Source organism: Cetorhinus maximus, chromosome 24, assembly GCF_964194155.1.
Source record: "Cetorhinus maximus chromosome 24, sCetMax3.hap1.1, whole genome shotgun sequence".
In the NCBI taxonomy this organism is placed as follows: Eukaryota; Metazoa; Chordata; class Chondrichthyes; order Lamniformes; family Cetorhinidae; genus Cetorhinus; species Cetorhinus maximus.
In genome coordinates this window covers 22,253,569-22,276,190 of record NC_135902.1, presented here as the reverse complement: position 1 = coordinate 22,276,190, position 22,622 = coordinate 22,253,569, and the positions used below count along the sequence as shown (strand labels likewise).

Sequence of the window (22,622 nt, the reverse complement as noted above, 5' to 3'; positions counted from 1 at the left end):
CAAACTTTTAGTCATCTGACCTAATGTCCCCTTAATTGTCTCGGTGTCAATTTTTATTTGATAATGCTTCTGTGTAGGTGCCTTACGATATTTACTGAGTCAAAATAGAAGCACTAGAGCCAGCACTGGGAGTGTTTTATGTGACAGTGTAGAGGGAGCTTTATTCTGTATCTAACCCATGCTGTATCTATTTTGGGAGTGTTTGGTGTGACAGTATGGAGGGAACATAACTGTGTATCTAACCCATGCTGTACCTATCCTGGGAGTGTTTGAAAGGATATATTCACTGATTCTATGGCCAAAGAACTTTCAGGTGAGAATCTGATGTTATTGTGTCATTGGACTGAATCTGACCCGTGCTCCCTAGTCTTGTGGCCCACCTCTAATTGCAGAATCAATGCATTAATTGCATATTTTCACATCGTATTTATAAAAAGGCAGAAACCAGTCTATTAGCACATTAGTATCTTCACCCTGAGCTCACAAAATCCAATGATTAGATTCCCTTATTTCTTCAAACTATCATTTTTCTGGAAATGAAATTGCAGTTACTGCTGTGTCTATTAAAGGGTGTTTGAGTTGCATTGTGGCCAATGACAAAGCCTTGTTACTGGGAGTGTATATGTGCATGACCTCAGGATAGTTTGGCCGATCTGTTCTACCAAATCATCAAATTCAACCTTCACAAGCTCTGGCTCCATCCTGGAACAGAGGCTCTTTGGCTCACTCTATGTAATATTTCTTTCTAGATTAATACAAACAAAGTTGAAGGGCAAGCATGGAGGTTAAACACAGAGCTTTAATGGAGATTTCTGCTAACAGACTGTGCAAGAGAACTGAATCACGTGATATTGCATCACTTCCTGTGATGACATAGATATTAACATAAACATATATTTAGATGATTATATTTAACAAACTAACAAATACATGATGACAATATCTGCCTTCTCTTAACTAACCACCCGATATAGTACAGTAAGTCGCTGTTTTAGGTTGTCCTAGTATGTTCTCGATCCATGGAGATCTCCTGGATGGCCTCAGGACAACTGTCTCTAACGAGCTACAGAGCTCTGGGTATGGGGTCTTCTCTCTTGTTTTGACTGTAGCATATTAGGTTTATGCACAGACTTCATTCAGCTGGATGTCAAGTGCTATGTCTCACACCTTCCTAGGGTTGAACAATTTATTTGGAGTGTCTGATAGGACCATCTGACTACCAGGTTTGTATCTGATATCACAGTTATAGCCCTGAATCTTGTTGAGGAAGCTTTGGAGTCGAGATGGTGCATTCATGAGCGGTTTATCTCCAGATTATCTTCAGTGGCTTATGATCTGCTTTGACCGTTGAACTCTTTCCCAAATAAGTATGTGTGAAACCTGGTGATCCTGAAGACAAGAGAGAGTTTTTTGTTCGGTATTGGAATAATTTGCTTGTGCTGGTGACGATCTTTATGAACTAAATGCGACAGGCTTGCCATCTTGAAAGAGGCATGCATCAAGACCTTTCTGCGATGTGGCCACTTCGAATGTTGTTGCCTTCCTAGTGTCATAGAACTGAAGACTTGACTTGGTTGACAGTTCCTGTTTCAACACATTGAATGTTGGAGATCATCCTGCCATAGGAATTGCGTGTCTTTCTTTAGCAATTCTTTTAGTGGAGATGCCTTCTCTGAGAAGCTATGTATGCAGCAAGGAAGCTTAATTGACCTAGACACATTTGAAGGTCGTCCTTGTCCTGCAGTGTCAGCATTGACTGGATGTCTTTGATTTGCAGTTGAAAACCAAACCTTTGTGTCTGGTGGTTTCCATTAACAGGCATAGGTTCCTGTCGTGCTTTTCTCCTGTGCGTCTATCTACAGTGATGTCCTCTACACACACAGCCCGGGATTCATTCTGTTATAAGGTCCACATGCCGTTGAAGTATGTCCTGGCTGAGCAACAGCCCAAATGGTAAGTGGATGAAACAGTATCTGTCAAAAAGAATTCTAAGCATTGTGAGCTTTTTGACTCTCTTGACAAGTTTACAGACCAAAATCTGATTCTTGCATCTAATTTGGAGAAGTGTTTTCACTCCAGCAAACATCGGATTTAACTCTTTTGCCGTTGTATCTTATGAGGACTTATGAGGACATCTCTTTAAGGTTTTGTTTAACCTCCTCAGGTCTAAATGTTGTCTGATTGAACTGTCCTTAATTACGGTAATGATGGAACTGCACCAGTCCATGTGATGATTATCTCATTGATTGGTACCTTTGATTTTCCATTCCATCCAGTTCTATCCTGAACTTCCATCGAATGTGCATGCTGCATTTTCACGGCGTTGACCTTCTTTAAGGTGTAGGACTGCATCCCCATGGGAATTCCCAACTGTGTCAAACTGGCCTGGGTATAACTTCTGGAGGTCTTGTAGCAATCTAGTGGGTGTGCACCTGTCTTGACTGCTGCGGCCTTCTGACTGGGTCAGCTCATTGATGGTGAACATGTTAAATTCATTGCACACCAACAGCTCTGCTACTGCTGGTCCTGGTACACCCACAATGTAGAACATCTGAGTAGACCACGTCGACTCTTCGTACCTGAATTCAGGTCTAGGAAACATAGGCACTTTATTATTGAACCATTGTAACTTCACGCTTGTGGATTGGACCAAAAACTTCCATGCCTCATGGTACATGTCCTGAGAATGCAGTAAGGTAGCGTTCTGGCTCTTGCACCTGTGTCAATCTTCACTCTCAGTCGAAGCCATCCATCCTCACTGGGTCAGATGATTTTGAGTGTTGCAAAAATTTCCGTTTTGTTAATGGAATGCAGCTGTCCCACTAAGGTGATTATGTGAAATGTTGTAGCTTCACCTCAATCCACCTCATCCGTTTTGGTCAGGCCTTTTCCCCCATTTTATTGCTATGTCTAAGCTTCTGGTGATGCCTGGAAGTGCTTTGCCTCCATTCACCTCTGGGTGGCATACTTGTGCAGTTTAAGGGCTGCCCACCCTGGCTTCTCCCTGTGTTTCTGCTGCTGGAACTTCTGCAAAGTTTGGCCCAGTGCCCCCTCAGCCGCAGGCTTTTTACGTGTTTATGTATCCGGGGCATCTACATGGTTTGTGGGAGAATCTGCAGTTACTGCACTCTTTGCTTTGCTTGGGTGCCATGGAACCACAATGGCCTTGCATCTACTTCCGCCCTGTAGTTGACTCTCCTTGGCGTGTCCCTTTGGCTTTTCTAGGAGATCCATATGGAACCCCTCAACAAGAGTGGAGACATTAGCCAACTCCATAATTCATTCCGAGAGTTCAACATCAGAGAAGTCACATTCTTTTGCTTTCTCTCTGTGTCGGTTAACAAAGTTGTCCGGGCTCTCTTCAGCTTTCTGTCTATACTGCTCGAGTTCCAGCAAGTGTACTCTGAAGTAGACTTTAATTCTAAGCTAATTTTCTAATGTTGTCCATAGTTTTGATGGATCCTTCTGGTCAGCAGCAGATAAAGCAGAGGTATTAATTCTGTGCAGACCTCGATTTCCTATGGCGATCTTAATTTATATAGTCTGCTTCTATATATCCACAACCTTGTGGTCTAGGAAGCATAGTTTAATCCACTGCTTAAACAGCTTGAATTTACCTTGGGCATCAGATGCTTTCTAGTCGACCCCTGGAAACCTGGCTGCTGTTGCCTAAGCCTTCTACCCTTTTCTCCCCTTGTGGAGAAAACGTTGCTTTAAAAGTTGCAGCAAGTCGTGATATATACAGAGCTGAGCAGGAGCACGACACCTCTGTTGCTGCAGCGTAGACTTCGAACTTACAGGCTGGAGAGGCTCTGGCGATGGCTAATGGCACGTGAATGCAGTGAGGGTGGGAAAGAACATGTGCCAGTACACAATGCTGCATTGATCTCTGCAGCTAAATCTGCCATCAATTATTTGTCTTGCCAGTTCTCAGCTTCAATCTCTATTCAATCCATTGCTCTGCTAGTGTGAGAGCTGTGGTCCAGTCATAGCACTTCAGGCCGGGCTTCTGACTTGAAATGTTATTTTCAGCTGCTGGCCGATGCTGCCACCTCATTACTGCTGCCACCATGTTGTATGATCGCTTTCTAGATTAATGCAAATGAGGCTGAAGGGCTGGCATAGGGGTTGAACACAGAGCTTTAATGGAGACTTGTTGCTTCAGCTTGCATGTGCTAACTGACTGTGCTAGAGAACTGAATCATATGATATTGCATCACTTCCTGTGATGACATACATGTTAGCATAAAAATATATTTAAATCATTATATTTAACCTACCAACAAATACACTATCACAACACAACCCATGAATCTGTGTCCTGTTTAGTGCTGAGTAATGTTCTCTGGGTTGTGTAGTACCCATTATACATTGCAGGTTAGACACTCATAGATCACAGAGGTCTACAGCACAGAAAAAGGCCCTTCGGTCCATCGAGTCTGTGCCGGTCAAACAAACACCAAACTATTCTAATCCCATTTTCCAGCACTAGGCCCATAGCCTTGTATGCCATGGCATCACAAGTGCACATCCAAATACTTCTTAAATGTTATGAGGGTTTCTGCCTCTACCACCCTTTCAGGCAGCGAGTTCCAGATTCTCACCACCCTCTGGGTGAAAAAATTCTTCCTCATATCCCCTCTAAACCTCCTGCCCCTTATCTTAAATCTCTGCCCCCTGGTTATTGATCCCTCCACCAAGGGAAAAAGTTCCTTCATGTCTACCCTATCTATGCCCCTCATAATTTTATACACCTCAATCATGTCCCCCCTCAATCTCTTCTGCTCCAGAGAAAACAACCCCAGTCTATCCAAACTCTCCTCATAACTAACACTCTCCAGCCCAGGCAACATCCTGGTAAATCTCTTCTGCACTCTCTCTAGTGCAATCACATGCTTTCTATAATGCGGATTCCAGAACTGCAGGCAATACTCTGGGCTGCAGCCTAACCAGCGTTTTATACAGCTCCAGCATAACCTCAGCTAATAAAGGCAAGTATCCCATTTGCCTTCTTAATCACCTTATTTACCAGTCCAGTTACCTTAAGGGACCGGTGGACATGCACACCAAGTTCCCTCTGATCCTCTGTACTTCCCAGGGTCCTACCATTCATCGTGTATTCCCATGCCTTATTTGTCCTGTCCAAGTGCATCACCTCACACTTATCTGGATCAAATTCCATTTGCCACTGATCAGCCCATCTGACCAGCCCGTCTATATCCTCCTGTAATCTAAGGCTATCCTCCTCCCTATTTATCACCCCACCAATTTTCCGTGTCACCCATGAACTTACCGATCCACCCTCCTCCATTCAAGTCTAAATCATTTATATATACCACAAACAGCAAGGGGCCCAACACTGATCCCTGTGGAACCCCACTGGACACGAGCATCCAGTCACAAAAACATCCCTCGACCATCACCCTCTGCTTCCTGCCACTCAGCCAATTCTGGATCTAATTTTCCAAATTGCCTTGGATCCCATGGGCTCTTACCTTCATTATTAGTCTCCCATGCGGGATCTTATCAAAAGCGTTGCTGAAGTCCAAGCAGACTATGTCAAATGCATTGCCTCCATCAACACACCAGGTCGCCTCTTTGAAAAATTCAATCAAATTGATCAGACATGATAAAAGCAAAAAACTGCAGATGCTGGAAATCCAAACCAAAAACAAAAATACCTGGAAAAACTCAGCAGGTCTGACAGCATCTGCGGAGAGGAACACAGTTAACGTTTCGAGTCCATATGATTCTTCAACAGAACTAAGGAAAAATAGAAAAGAGGTGAAATATAAGCTGGTTTAAGGGGGGGTGGGACAGGTAGAGCTGGATAGAGGGCCAGTGATAGGTGGAGATTGCCAAAAGATGTCATAGGCAAAAGGACAAAGAGGTGTTGACGGTGGTGATATTAGCTAAGAAATGTGCTAATGGTGACATTAAGGATAGAAAGCAGGACGAGCAAGGTACAGATAGCCCTAGTGGGGATGGGGTGGGGGAAGGGATCGAAATAGGCTAAACGGTAGAGATAAAACAATGGATGGAAATACATTTAAAAATAATGGAAATAGATGGGAAAAGAAAAATCTATATAAATTATTGGAAAAAGGGGGATCGGAAAGGGGGTGGGGATGGAGGAGAGAGTTCATGATCTAAAGTTGTTGAACTCAATATTCAGTTCGGAAGGCTGTAAAGTGCCTAGTCAGAAGATGAGGTGCTGTTCCTCCAGTTTGCGTTGAGCTTCACTGGAACATTGCAGCAGGCCAAGGACAGACATGTGGGCATGAGAGCAGGGTGGAGTGTTGAAACGGCAAGCAACAGGGAGGTATGGGTCATGCTTGCGGACAGACTGAAGGTGTTCCGCAAAGCGGTCAGCCAGTCTGCGTTTGGTCTCTCCAATATAGAGGAGACCGCATTGGGAGCAGTGAATGCAATAGACTAAATTGAGGAAAGTGCAAGTGAAGACATGACCTCCACTTAACAAAACCATGCTGACTGTCCTTGATTAATCCCTGCCCTTCCAAGTGTAGATTAATTCTGTCCCTCAGAATTGCTTCCAATAATTTCCCCACCACTGAGGTTAGACTAACTGGCCTGTAGTTCCCTGGTTTATCCCTTCCTCCCTTCTTGAATAACGGTACCACATTGGCTGTCCTCCAGTCCTCTGGCACCTCTCCTGTGGCCAGAGAAATATTGAAAATTATTGCCAGTGCCCCTGCTATCTTCTCCTTGCCTCACCCAATAGCCTGGGATACATTTCATCTGGGTCTGGAGATTTATCTACTTTTAAGACTGCCAGACCACTTAGAACCACCTCCCTTTCTATGCTCATTTCTTTAATTATATCACAGTCCTTCTGCCTGATTTCCATACCCACATCGTCTCCCTCACTTGTGAATGCCGACACAAAGTATTCATTTAGAACCCTACCTACGTCTTCCGGGTCCACACACAAATTACCACTATGGTCCTTAATGGGCCCTACTCTTTCCCTAGTTATCCTCTTACACTTAATGTAATTGTAAAATAACTTTGGATTTTCCTTTATTTTACCCGCCAATAGTTTTTCATGCCCCCTTTTTGCTCTCCTAATTTCCTTTTTAAGTTCCCCCCAACACATTCTATACTCCTATCTATCTATATATATATATATATATATATAAAAACAAAAAACTGCGGATGCTGGAAATCCAAAACAAAAACAGAAATACCTGGAAAAACTCAGCAGGTCTGGTAGCATCGGCGGAGAAGAGCAAAGTTGACGTTTCGAGTTCTCATGACCCTTCAACAGAACTAAGTAGAAATAGGAAAGAGGTGAAATATAAGCTGGTTTAAGGGGAGTGGGGGGTGTTGTTGGGACAAGCAAGCAGTGATAGGAGGAGATAACCAAAAGATGTCACAGACAAAAGGACAAAGAGGTGTTGAAGGTGGTGATATTATCTAAAAGAATGTGCTAATTAAGAGTGGAGAGCAGGACAAGCAAGGTAGCTCTAGTGGGGGTGGGGTGAAATAAACCATGGGTGGAATACATTTAAAAATAATGGAAATGGGTGGGAAAAGAAAAATTTATATAAATTATTGGAAAAAACAAAAGGGAGGGGGAAGAAACGGAAAGGGGGTGGGGATAGAGGAGGGAGTTCAAGATCTAAAGTTGTTGAACTCAATATTCAGTCTGGAAGGCTGTAAAGTGCCTAGTCGGAAGATGAGGTGCTGTTCCTCCAGTTTGCGTTGAGCTTCACTGGAACAATGCAGCAAGCCAAGGACAGACATGTGGGCATGAGAGCAGGGTGGAGTGTTAAAATGGCAAGCGACAGGTAGGTCTGGGTCATGCTTGCGGACAGACCGGTCTGTCCGCAAGCATGACCCAGACCTCCCTGTCGCTTGCCATTTTAACACTCCACCCTGCTCTCATGCCCACATGTCTGTCCTTGGCTTGCTGCATTGTTCCAGTGAAGCTCAACGCAAACTGGAGGAACAGCACCTCATCTTCTGACTAGGCACTTTACAGCCTTCCAGACTGAATATTGAGTTCAACAACTTTAGATCTTGAACTTCCACCTCCATCCCCACCCCCTTTCCGTTTCTTCCCCCTCCCTTTTGTTTTTTCCAATAATTTATATAGATTTTTCTTTACCCACCTATTTCTGTTATTTTTAAATGTATTGCACCCATGGTTTATTTCACCCCATCCCCACTAGAGCTACCTTGCTTGTCCTGCTCTCCACTCTTAATTAGCACATTCTTTTAGATAATATCACCACCTTCAACACTTTTTTTTGTCTGTGACATCTTTTGGTTATCTCCTCCTATCACTGCTTGCTTGTCCCAACACCCCCCACCCCTTCTCCCCCCCCCAAACCAGCTTATATTTCACCCCTTTCCTATTTCTACTTAGTTCTGTTGAAGGGTCATGAGGACTCGAAACGTCAACTTTGCTCTTCTCTGCCGATGCTGCCAGAGCTGCTGAATTTTTGTTTTGGCATTCTATATTCCTCTTGGGTTTCCGCTGTTTTGAGCCCTTGGTATCTGCCACAAGCCTCCCTTTTTCTCGTTATCCAATCCTGTATATCCTTCGACATCCAGGGTTCCCAGGATTTGTTGGTCCCACCCTTTATTTTTACTGGAATATGTTGGCCCTGTACTCTCCCTATTTCCTTCTTGAATGAGTCCCACTGCTCTGATGCAGATTTACCTAAAAGTAGCTGATCTTTTAAAATCGTCCTTTCCCCAATTTAGAACTCTGATTTCTGGCCCATCCTTGTCCTTTTCCATAACAACCTTGAATCTAACTGAGTTATAAGACCATAAGACATAGGAGCAGAAATTAGGTCATTCGGCCCATCGAGTCTGCTCCACCATTCAATCATGGCTGATAAGTTTCTCAACCCCATTCTCCCGCCTTCTCCCCGTAACCTTTGATCCCCTTACCAATCAAGAACCTATCTATCTCGGTCTTAACTACACTCAATGACCTGGCCTCCACAGCCTTCTGTGGCAATTAATTCCATAGGTCTTAGATTATGGTCATTATCCACAAAATGCTCTCCCACTGATACCTCTACCACTTGCCCGGCTTCATTCCCTAAAATTAAGTCTAGGACTGCCCCCTCTCTTGTAGGACCCTCTACGTACTGGCTTAAAAAGCTCCCCTGGATGCATTTTAAGAATTCCGTTCCCTCCAAACCTATCACACTATGACTAACCCAGTTAATGTTGGGGAAGTTGAAATCCCCCACTATTACTACCATATTATTTTTACACTTCTCTGAAATCTGCCAATATATCTGCTTTTCTATTTCTCTCTGACTGTTTGGGGGCCTACAGTACACTCCCAGAGATGTTATTGCTCCTTGTTTGTTTTTCAGTTCTACCCATTTGGCTTCATTTGAGGAGCCTTCTAAGATGTCAACCCTCCTTACTGCTGTAATTGATTCCTTGATCAATACTGTGATACCCCCTCCTCTTTTACCTCCTTCCCTGTCTCGCCTGAAGAACCTTTACCCTGGAATATTGAGCTGCCAATCCTGCCCCTCTCTCAACCATGTCTCTGTGACAGCAATGACATCATACTTCCATGTGTTAATCTGTGCCCTCAACTCATCTACCCTATTTGTCAGACTTCTTGCATTAAAATAAATACCATCCAACCTTGTCAAACTCCCTTGTGCCTTAATTGGCTTATAATTTCTATGCCTTCCAGACTCATTTGCTCTCTCTTCTAATTTTAGCTGTGCATCTCCCACTACTGAACCTCCTCTCGGGATCCCATCCCCCTGCTAAGTTAGTTTAAACCCTCCTCAATAGCACAAGCAAACCTCCCTGCAATGAGGTAATTCTCACCTTCGCCACCTGGGAAGTATTTAGTACATTGAAGTTACAAACCAGAAACAGGCCATTCGGCCCAACCAGTCCATGACAGCATTTATGTGAGCAAATAACATTTACCTGCTGTGTTCCCATTTCACTTCATCTCCTTTTTCCTTCAGGCATCTATACAATCAAATCTTGAATAGTGTCATTATTTCTGCCTCAACCATTAACCCTGGAAATGAGTTTTGAAGCTCTCTGTTGTGAACAATCTGTTGTGAAATTCCGGTAAAGTGCTTTAATGTTCGATTTTTCTTTCATTTTCCAGGTGTAACCCATTTTTCATTCGATGCATTAAGCCCAACATTAAAAAGGTATGAAATTTCTTTCCTTCAGCTCGTGCTAAGTCAGGCTGTTTAATGTTAGATTACAGATTTAAATGATATTCAATGCACTTAGAGAGAGCAGTTAGATTTTTTCTTCTTTGTAAATAACTACTGCATTTAAATATTGGTTGCACTTTTTAAATGCAAAACAATCATCTGATTTTTCCAATTACAGCCCAAATACAGATTACAAAGTCTATTTTCCCTGAGGATAAAGTTCCAATTCTGGGTGTAGTCCATATGCAGAGGCAGTTTTTACACGAGTAAATACCATACTCATTTCTTTGATATTGTAGAATTAAGAAGCCCCAATCAATTGGTAGACCAGTGTGCAAACTGGATGTGGGTGAATTTGTGTAATGTGCAAATGTTAGATGGAACGTAGAGTACAAGCGACATTGCCAAGAGAAGGTACAAAGGAATGGAATAAACACACGATAAGCCTCAAAAGTTTTATCAACAACGAATATGTTCTACGCTCATATCATTTTAATCCACTGGCAAAGCCCCAGATTTTCCATTTAAGCGATCCTGAGGCATGCGATGCATATCAGAAAGTTCCTTGCTCTCATTCCAAATACTTATTTTATAATTTTGTTATTATTAAAATCAATGGCTGGAAAATGACAGATTGAAGGGGTGCAATTTCCCCAGTCTGAGCTCCCAGTGTTCACCAAAAAAAGACTTGAAGACTTGCATTTATATAGCACCTTTAACCAGTGGAAATCTCAAAGTGCTTTACAGCCAATTAATTACTTAATTTTTGAAGTGAAGTCACTGTTGTAATGTAGAAAATGCAGCAACCAATTTCCACTCTCCAAACTCCCACAAACAGCAACATGATAATGACCAGATAATCTGTTTTTATGATGTTGATTGAGGGATAAATATTGGCCAGGACACAGGGGTGTGGGGGGAAGCACCCCAGCCCTTTTTGGAAATAATAACATGGGATTTGAGAGGACAGACAGAACCTCGACTTGACTTCTCATCCAAAAGGTGGCATCCCTGACAGTGGATATCTCCCTCAGTTCTTCAGTGGAGTGTTGCCCTTGATTAATGTGCTCAAGCCCTGGAGTGGAACTTGAACCTGGAAACTTGAGACTCAGAGCGAGAGTGTTGTCAAGAGCATGGAAGAACAGTATTTAAGTTAAAGCAGTCAGTCTTTTTATACAGTTGTGGTTCCGGTTCAATCAAAGGTCGACGTCCTCAGCAATTCCTTCTCAGCCCTCTTATCCTGTGGCTTTTCACTTGATTGCTTCACTCATTACTGTATTTGATAATTGGAGAATCGGGTCTACTGTTTGATAGCTTCTCTCTCACTGCACTGCTCCTTTCCCTTAAATCTGCTCCACAGGTTCCAGTGAATTCAAGCATCTTCTCACATTCTCATGATTGTCGATTCCACATGATCTAATTTCATTGTTAAAGGCTTCAACAAAAGCAAAAAAGTCAACATCTGAAATAAAACCACCACAACAGTCCCTGAAGCACAGTGTCCTTCTTGCATATATCAGTGTCAAATTAGTGTCAAATCAATCAAACAAACTCATAACATCATAAAATCCCACAGCACATTAGAAGGCCACTTGACCCATTATACGAATATGTGAACAAGGAGCAGGATTAGGCCATTCAGTCCCTTGAGCCTGCTCCGCCATTTAATAAGACCATGGCTGATCTGATAGTAACCTGATATCTGCATCCTGCCCATCCCCGATAACCTATCACCCCCTTGCTTACCAAAAATCTATCCACCTCAGCCTTAAAAATATTCAAAGACTCTGCTTCCACCACCTTTTCAGGAAGAGAGTTCCAAAGACTCATGGCCCTCTGAGTGAACAAATTTTGCCTCATCTCTGTTAAAATGGGCGACTTCTTATTTTTAAACAGTGACCCCTAGTTCTAGATCCTCCCAAAAGAGGAAACAGCCTCTCCACATCCACCCTGTCAAGACCCCTCAGGATCTTATATATTTCAATCAAGTCGCCTCTTACCCTTCTAAACTCGAGCAGATATAAGCTGTCCAACCTTTCCTCATATGACAACCTACCCATTTCAGGTATTAGTCTGCTGCAGATCCATTTGTCCATGACAGTATCGGTAGGAGTGACCACTGCACAGTTGTTACGGAGACAAAGTCCAGCCTTCACATTGAGGATACCCTCCATCGTGTTGTGCGGCACTACCACCATGCTAAATGAGATAGATTTTGAACAGATCTGGCAACTCAAGACTGAGCCTCCGTGAGGCGCTGTGGGCCATCAGTGGCAACAGAATTGTACTCGAACACAATCTGTAACCTCATGGCCCGGCATATCCCCCACTCTACCATTACCATCAAGCCAGGGGATCAACCCTGGTTCAATGAAGAGTGCAAGAGAGCATGCCAGGAGCAGCACCAGGCATACCTAAAATGAGGTGTCAACCTGGTGAAGCTATAACACAGGACTACTTGTGTACCAAACAGCATAAGCAGCAAATGATAGACAGAGCTAAGTGATCCCACAACCAATGGAACAGATCTAAGCTTTGCAGTTCTGCCACATCCAGTCGTGAATGGTGCTGGATAATTAAACAACTCACTGGAGGAGGAGGCTCCACAAATATCCCCATCCTCAACGCTGGGGAGCCCAGCACATCAGTGCAAAAGATAAGGTTGAAGCATTTGGTACCATCTTCAGCCAGAAGTGCAGAGTGGATGATCCATCTTGGCCTCGTCCAGAGGTCCCCAGCATCACAGATGCCCGTTTTTCAGACAATTCAATTCGCTCCACGAGATATCAAGAAACAGCTGAAGGCACAGGATAGTGCAAAGGCTCTGGGCCCTGGCAATATTCCAGCAATAGTACTGAACTTGTGCTCTAGAACTTGTCGCATCCTAGCCAAGCTGTTCCAGTACAGCTACAACACTGGCATCGACCCGGCTATGTGGAAAATTGCCCTGGTGTGTCCAGCACACAAAAAGCAGGACAAATCCAACCCAGCCAAATACTGCCTCATCAGTCTAATCTCGATCATCAGTAAAGTAATGGAACGGGTCATCAACAGTGCTATCAAGCGGCACTTGCTTAGCAATAACCTGTCCAGTTTTGGTTCTACTCAGCTCCTGACCTCATTACAGCCTTGGTTCAAACATGGACAAAAAAGCTGAACTCCTGAGGTGAGGTGAGAGTGACTGCTCTTGACATCCAGGCCACATTTGACTGAGTGTGGCATCAGGGAACCCGAGCAAAACTGGAGTCAATGGGAAACACTCCATTCGTTAGAGTCATACCTGGCGTAAAGGAAGATGGTTGTGGTTGTTGGAGGTGAAACGTCACAGTTCCAGGACATCACTGCAGGAGTTCCTCAGGGTAGTGTCCTCAGCCCAACCATCTCCAGCTGCTTCATCAATGGCCTTCCTTCCATCATAAGTTCAGGAGTGGGAATGTTTGTTGATGATTGCACAATGTTCAGCACTATTCTTGACTCCTCAGACACTAAAGCAGTCCATGTCCAAATGCAGCAAGACCTGGACAATATCCAGGCTTGGGCTGACAAGTGGCAAGTAAAATTTGTGCCACACAAGTGCCAGGCAATGACCACCTCCAACAATAGAGAATCTAACCATTGCCCCTTAATATTAAATGGCATCACCATCACTGAATCCCCACTATCAACATCCTGGGGGTTACCATTGACCAGAAACTGGACTGGACTAGCCATATAAATACTGTGGCTATAAGAGCAGGTCAGTGGCCAGGAATCCTGTGATGAGTAACTCACCTCCTGACTCCTCAAAGCCTGTCCACCATCTACAAGGCACAAGTCAGGAGTGTGAAGGTGTCAAAGAATAAATCAGCAACTGCAGGTTACTTCAGGAAAAAGTACAATTTATTTAGCGCTGTACAGTACAATGGCCATTGGGAGCAGATCACAACTGATCTGCTCAACGATACAGCGTTCAACAAGCAATATTTATACAATACAATTACGTGACTCCCGCATATTCACACAGTGATCTTATTAACTTGCCCTTTCTTATTCTCTTATAATTAGGTTAGCTAATTGATTTTGTTTACCCATAGTTTTCTTGATCGTCACTTATCTCTTCAAACAATGTACTATTCATTCCATGAGATAACATCTGATCCTTTTTATCTGAGTTATAATCTTGTAACAATCAGGTAGTTATGCATCAACCGTTATCAGTGCATGCAGTTATGTCAAATAGGGGTTCCCAAGGGCAGTTAAGAGCTTCTTCACTTCCCGGGCTCTCCTAGCATTGAGCTTTTTCTGTGCTCAAAGGGATGCTCTGTCCCGGGTGTGGACATTTGTTTTTCCAATGTCCTGATTCTCTACAGTTAAAGCAGGCACCTCTTGCTGCGATTGCCTGCATCTCCCCGCCCCCGTCCTCTCCCTCTGCCTCTGCTCCTTCCTCTTTCCCCAAAATTGTTTCCCTGCAATTGGCCAAGTTGCAGAGCAATCAATCATCCCTCCAATTGTTCTTTCCTTTATTCTAGGCAGCTTTGGCAGTGTGAGGCAACAGCTACCAGCTCTGTGAGGGGTTTGGTTTGCCACCCTATACAGATGCTCTTGAGCTGATTTTGGATTTTGGGCAAAAGCCCTCCCCCAAAGGCGGCTGCAACCACCTCTGGGGCCATATCTCTGGGCTTGGTGATCCCAGAGTGAGATTCAAAGATTCTAATCCTTCGATTGAAAAAAATCCGCAGGAGATTCATTATTTTGCTGCTTACAATTTTGGATTTTGGACCAATCAGCCCTTTTGGGGCATACTGCATCCATCAGTCATCCCTTAAAGTCATCCAAGGCTTCAGTGCGACCTGGATCATCTTTGGGCCACTGGGCTGCTTCGAGCAGCCTTTTCTGAACCTCGCTGGGCACTATCACTCTCAACAATTGCAGCATATCCGACCAATTGGGATTGTAACACTACATTACTGTTACAAGTTCTTCAGTAAATTTCTCTGGCTGTTCTCTAATAGGGGGAAAATCCTTAGCTAAATTCCTGAAATTCCCCGGGATCCATGGGGCATGGACCGTTACCAGTTTCCCATTTGCACCAGGCAGCTCTCTAAGAGGAGCTTGCATGTGCATTACTGGTTCTGCCTTTGCTTGTTGACCTCTAGTTTTTACTGGGAAAAAGTTTCATCGCCCAGGTGAGGGGTTTTCAAATATGTCTTTAGGCTTTGGTTTGGTAGGCCGCTCTTAATTAAGGACAACCAGTCATTCAGATCTGATTTAATAGAGGAACTATCTTCTGGACTGAATATTGAATTCAACAACTTTAGATCTTGAACTCCCTCCTCCATCCCCACCCCCTTTCCGTTTCTTCCCCCTCCCTTTTGTTTTTTCCAATGATTTATATAGATTTTTCTTTTCCCACCTATTTCCATTATTTTTAAATCTATACCTTTAATGCCCGGTTAGTCTTTCCACCCCACCCCACTAGAGCTGTACCTTGAGTGTCCTGCCATCCATTCTTAATTAGCACATTCGTTTAGATAATATCACCACCTTCAACACCTCTTTGTTCCTTTGTCTGTGACATCTTTTGATTATCTACTCCTATCACTGCTTGCTTGTCCCTACAACCACCCCCCCACGCCCCCCCCCCACCTTAAACCAGCTTATATTTCACCCCTCTCCTAATATTACTCAGTTCTGTTGAAGGGTCATGAGGACTCGAAACGTCAACTCTTTTCTTCTCCGCCGATGCTGCCAGACCTGCTGAGTTTTTCCAGATAATTCTGATTTTCTTTACTAACTTCCTCAGTTGTTTTTGATGGGAGTAGAGGATACAAAGGTGCTGTTGGCACTCTGGCACTAATAATCTTGTTAGCTTCCTTTAGAGTTTTTACTTCTCTCAGGAGCTTATTATGCATCTTGGAGTCCTCTAACTCTGGAGTCTGCCTGTCTTTTACTGGCTTCTTGGTACCAATCATAATAAACGTCCCACTGGTCTTGTTTAACTTTACCGCTTTGATGCTCATCCTCTGTGAGGTAGAGGCAGAGGCTGAGCGTCAGCTCGCAGACACTTCCTCCTACCTCCCCCTGGACCATGACCCCACCACTGAACATCAAGCCATTGTTTCCAGGACTGTTACTGACCTCATCTCCTCTGGAGATCTTCCTTCCTCAGCTTCCAACCTCATGGTCTCCCAACCTCGGCCCGCTTCTACCTCCTACCCAAAATCCACAAACAGGACTATCCCGGCAGACCGATCGTGTCAGCCTGTTCCTGCCCCACGGAACTCATTTCTTGCTATCTTGACTCCATTCTCTCTCCCTTTGTCCAGTCTCTTCGCACCTACATCCGCGACTCCTCTGACACCCTGCATCATATCAACAATTTCCAGTTCTCTGGCCCCAACCGCCTCCTGTTCACCATGGACGTCCAATCCCTCTTCACCTCCATCCCCCATCAGGATGGTCTGAGGGCTCTCCGCTTCTTCCTCCAACACAGGCCCGAACAATCCCCATCCACCACTACTCTCCTCCGTCTGGCTGAACTTGTTCTCTCACTGAACAATTTCTCATTAAACTCGTCTCACTTCCTCCAGATAAAAGGTGTGGCTATGGGTACCCGCATGGGCCCCAGTTATGTCTGTCTCTTTATGGGGTATGTGGAACATTCCTTGTTCCAGTCCTACTCCGGCCCCCTCCAACAACTCTTTCTCTGGTGCATAGATGGCTGTTTTGGTGCCGCTTCATGCTCTCGTCTGGACCTGGAAAAATTTATTAATTTTGCTTCCAATTTCCACCCCTCCATCATTTTCACATGGTCCATCACTGACACTTCCCTTCCCTTCCTTGACATCTCTGTCTCAATTTCTGGTGATAGACTGTCCACCAATATTCGCTACAAGCCGACCGACTCCCACAGCTACCTTGACTACAGCTCCTCACACCCTGCTTCCTGTAAGGACTCCATCCCATTCTCTCAGTTCCTTCGCCTCCGTCGCATCTGTTCTGATGATGCCACTTTCAAAAACAGTTCCTCTGACATGTCTTCCTTCTTCCTTAACCAAGGTTTTCTACCCACGGTGGTTGACAGGGCCCTCAACCGTGTCCGGCCCATCTCCCGCGCATCTGCCCTCACACCTTCCTCTCCCTCCCAGAACCATGATAGGGTCCCCCTTGTCCTCACTTATCACCCCACCAGCCTCCGCATTCAAAGGACCATCCTCCGCCGTGCAACACCTGCCCCTTTACTTCCCCCCTCCTCACCGTCCAGGGGCCCAAACACTCCTTTCAAGTGAAGCAGCATTTCACTTGTACTTCCCTCAATTTAGTCTACTGCATTCGCTGCTCCCAATGCGGTTTCCTCTACGTTGGAGAGACCAAATGGAGACTGGGTGACCGCTTTCATGTCGCCTTCCTTCTTGTCCGTGGTGGGTTTCGGTAGGCTACGGGACAACTGGCTATTTTCTTAGCTTACTTCCTCTTACCTCTATTTCTTATCCTGTAATATTTTCTTTCTCAATGGAATACTCTTCACTTGCCTGGATGAGTGCAACTCCCATAACTTGGGAAGCTTGGCGCTGTCCAGGACAAAGCAGCCCACTTGATTGGCACCACATCCACACACATTTACTCCCTCCACCACCGATGCACAGTACCAGCAGTGTGTACCATCTACGAGATGCACTGCAGGAATTCACCAAGGCTTCTTAGGCAGCACCTTCCAAACCCATGACCACTACCATCCAGAAAGACAAGCGCAGCAGATAGATGGGAACATCACCATATAGAGGTTCCCCTCCAAGCCACACACCATCCTGACTTGGAAATATATCACTGTTCCTTCACTGTCGCTGGGTCAAAATCCTGGAACTCCCTTCCTAACAGCACTGTGGATGCACCTAGACCACATGGACTGCAACAGTTCAAGGAGGCAGCTCACCACCACCTTCTCAAGGACAACTAGGGATGGGCAATAAATGCTGGCCTCGTCAGTGAAGTCCACATCCCCAGAATGAATAAAAAAAACGCTCTCTGAACTGCTTCCAATGCATTTACATCCATCCTTCAATTACGTGACCAATACTGTACATAGTGCTCCAAATATGGTCTCACTAGTGCCCTGTACAACTGAAGCATAACCTCCCTACTTTTGTATTCAATTCCCTTCGCAATAAATGATCACATTCTATTAACTTTCCTAATTACTTGCTGTACTTGCATACTAGCCTCTTGTCATTCATGCACTAGGACACCCAGATTCCTCTGCACCTCAGAGCTCTGCAATCTCTCACCATTTAGATAATATGCTTGCCTTTTATTATTCCTGCCAAAATGGACAATTTCACATTTTCCCACATTGTATTCCATCTGCCAGATCTTTGCCCACTCACTTAACCTACCTATATCTTTTTGTAGCCTCATGTCCTCTTCACAACTTACTTTCCTAACTATCTTTGTATCATCAGCAAATTTGGCAACCATCCCTTCAATCTCTTCATATAAATTGTAAACAGTTGAGGTCCCAGTACTGATCCCTGTGGCATGCTACTTGTTACATCCTACCAGCCTGAAAAAGACCCATTTATGCCTACTCTCTGCTTCCTGTTAGCTAGCCAATCTTCTATCCATGCCAGTATATTACCCCTTTACCATGAGCTTTGATTTTCCGCAATAACCTTTGATGTGGCACCTTATCAAATGCCTTCTGGAAATCTAAGTACAGTATATCTACCGGTTCCCCTTTATCCACAGCACATGTTACTTCCTCAAAGAACTCCAATAAGTTGGTTAAACACGATTTCCCTTCCACAAAACCATGTTGACTCTGCCTGATGACCTTGAGCCAAGTGCCCTGCTACAACTTCTTTAATATTAGCTTCTAACATTTTCCCTATGACAGATGTTATGCTAACTGTTCTGTAGTTTCCTGCTTTCTGTTTCCCTCCCTTTTTGAATAATGGAGTTACATTTGCTATCTTCCAATCTAATGGGACCTTCCCCGAATCTAGGGAGTTCTGGAAAGTTAAAACCAATGCATCAACTATCTCACTAGACTCTTCTTTTAAGACCCTAGCATGAAGTCCTTCAGGACCCTGGCTCTTGTCAGCCCGCAGCTCTGGCAATTTTCCCAGGACCACTTCTCTGGAGACTGTAATTTTCCTGACTTCCTTCCCCACTTCCATTTACTGATTTACAGCTACTTTTGGGATGTTACTTGTATCCTCTATAGTGCAAACTGATGCAAAATAGCTGTTCAGTTCATCTGCTATCTCCTTGTTTTCCATTATTAATTCTCCAGTCTCATTTTCTGTAGGGCCAATGCTCGCTTTGTTAACTCTTTTGTTTTTAAATATTTATAAAAAGTCTTACTATCTGCTTTTATATTTCTGGCAGCTTCCTCTCATACTCTAATTTTTCCCTCATTATTCTTTCAGTCATTATTTGCTGTTCCTTATATTCTGTCCAATCTTCTGGCCTTCCACTTATCTTTGCACAATTATATGCTTTTTCTTTAAGTTTGATACTATCTTTAACCTTTCTATTTAACCGCGGATCGTGTGCCTGCTCCTTGGACTTTTTCTTACTCGTTGGAATGTATCTATTCTGTGCATTCTGAAATATCCCCTTAAATATTAGCCACTGCACCTCTATTGACCTATCCCTTCACCTAATTTGCCAATTCACTTTAGTCAGCTCAGCTTTCATGCCCTCATAATTGCCCTTATTTAAGTTCAAAAACTTAGTCTCAGACCCACTCCTCTCTCCCTCAAACTGAATGTAAAATTCAATCATATTATGGTCACTGCTACCTAGGGGCACCTTCACTATGAGATCATTAATTACTCCCATCTCATTGCACAATACCAGGTCTAGTACAGCCTGCTCTGATTAGCTCCAGAAACTACCCCGAAAACATTCAATGTACTCTTCATCTAGGCTCGCTATCTTTGCCCATCTGACTTTTCCAGCCTATATGTAAATTAAAATCTCCCATGATTATCACCGTGCCTTTCTGTCAAGCTCCAATTATTTCTTCCTTTATGCTTCACCCTACCATGTGGTTACTGTTAGGGGACCTGCACACAACTCCTTTATCATTTCTCATCTCTACCCAAACCATTTCCACATCCTGGTTTCCTGAACTTAGGTCATTCCTTTCTATTGTGCTAATACCATCATTAACTAACAGAGCCACTCCTCCACCTTTTCCTCGCTTCCTGTTCTTCCTAAATATTCTGTATCCTTCAATATTCAGGTCCCAATCCATATCCTTTTGCAGCCATGTCTCTGTAATGGCGTTCAAATCGTAATTATTCATTTCGATGTGTGCTCTCAGTTCATCTGTTTTGTTTCGAATGCTGTGTGCATTCAGATACAGAGATTTTAGTTTTATCTTCTTATTCTTTTTATAACCTCTAGTTTCATCTGTTGATTTACTGTTAGATTTGTACTCTCTATCCCTTCCTGTCACGATCTATTTTTCATCTCCCGTAATAACACCTTTTTCTTTTGTCTTTTCTCTGCTCTTTGACTTAACACATCTTCCCAAATTTGTACCCTTGTCCCCACTATTTAGTTTAAACCTCTCTCTATTTCCCTAGTTATGCAATTCGAAGAACACCGGTCCCAACATGGTTCGGGTGTAGAATGTCCCAACGGTACAGATCCCACTTTCGCCAGTATTAGTGCCAGTGCCCCACAAACCGGAACCCACTTCTCCCATAACAGGCTTTGAGTCACACATTCGATTCCCTAATCTGATTTGTCCTATGCCAGTTTGCATGTGACTCAGGTAATAATCCAGAGATTATGACCTTTGAGGTTCTGCTTAATTTGGTGCCTAGGTACTCATACTGACTATGTAGAACCTCCTTCTTTGTCCTGCATATGTCTTTGGCACCTACATGGACCACGACGACTGGGTCCTCTCCCTCCCACTGCAAGTTCCTCTCCAGCCCCGAGCATATATCCCGAACCCTGGCACCGGGCAGGCAACACGGCCGTCTGGACCCACGCTCTTTGCTACAGAGAATGGTGTCAATCCCTCTGACTATACTGTCCCATACTACCACTAAATTCCTTTTTGCTCCCCCCACTTGAATGGCTTACTGTACCACAGTGCTATGGCCAATTAGCTCAGTCACCCTGCAGCCCCCACTCTCATCCAAACATGCTAAAAAAAACCTCAAACCTGTTGGACAATTGGAGAGGTCACACTCTTGCACTCCTGCCCTCTTGAGTCCCCTTACCTGCCTCACTCACAGTCACGCTCTCCTGTCTTTGACCACTGACCAAATCAGAAGACCCTGTCCTAAGAGGTGTAACTGCCTCCTGGTACAAAGAATCCATGTGACTTTCCCCCTCCCTGATGTGTTGCAATGTCTGTAATTCAACCTTCAGCTCATAAACTCTGAACTAAAGCTGCTCAAACTTCAAACGCTTACTGTAGATGCGCTTGCCCTGGATCAAACTGGCATCCAGGAGCTCCCACATGCTGCAGCTGTGACACATCACCTGTCCTGACATCCTTAATGTGTTATAATAAACTATTTCATTATTTTATTCAATTGTATATTTTACTTTTGTTAATATATATTTTATTAACCTTAGCACCAGTTGCTATTTTGAACCTTAGGAATAGAATAAACCTTAGTCACTAACCAGATGCTTGCCAAATAACTAGCTTCTTCTCTTGTAGCAGAGTATGACCACTTGCTGAAGGCTGAGAAAGTTAGAAAGCAGAAAGCAAAAGAGCACCTCTTTCCCTTTCCTTCCCGAACTCCCTTAATTACCCAACCCCCAGCACTCTATTTTAAGTCATATTTATCTCAGTAGACCTCACCTAAAGCACCTCTTTCCCCCTGTGTACCGAATTCCCACTTTGAACCAAATTTCCAAACGTACTCATTCGGTCTCTGTCTCACTCAGGCTAAAGTCTCCACTCACTGATGGCACGCCTCTTACTGATCATGCGCTTAAAAAGTCCCTTTCTAAGATAGATCTGTGATGAGTTACTCTCTAGCCTCGCTTTCTGCTTATGTCTGTGCTGGCTCTTTGAAAGAGCAATCCAGTCAGTTCCATTTCCCTGCTGTCTCCACATTGGCCTGCAAATATTTCATTTTCAGCTATATTTCCAATTCCCTTTTGAAAGTTATTGCTGCATCTGCTTATCCCAACCTTCCTAGCAGTGCATTCCAGATCATAACCACTCACTGAATAAAAAATATCCACTCAGCTTCCCTCTGGTTCTTTTGCCAATTATCTTGGATCTGTCTCTTCTGAGTCCTGACCCTCCTTTCCAGTGGAAACAATTTCTCCCTATTTGTTCCATCAAAGCCTTTCACCATTTTGAACACCTTTATTAAATACCTCCTTAATCTTCTCTGCTCTAAGGAGGTCAATTCCAGATTCTTTAGTGTCTCTACATAATTGAAGTTCCTGATCCGTGGTATCATTCTAGTA

General features: G+C 43.9%; 1 protein-coding gene across 1 annotated transcript in view; it reads left to right on the top strand.

Moving 5' to 3' along the window:
* Positions 1–22,622, top strand: part of myo15b (myosin XVB) — a 461,255-nt gene that overhangs the window by 144,040 nt on the left and 294,593 nt on the right. Inside the window, exon 19 of the mRNA XM_078529125.1 lies at positions 10,133–10,178. Within this exon, the coding sequence (XP_078385251.1) occupies positions 10,133–10,178 (46 nt within the window). The remainder of the gene's footprint in view (positions 1–10,132; positions 10,179–22,622) is intronic.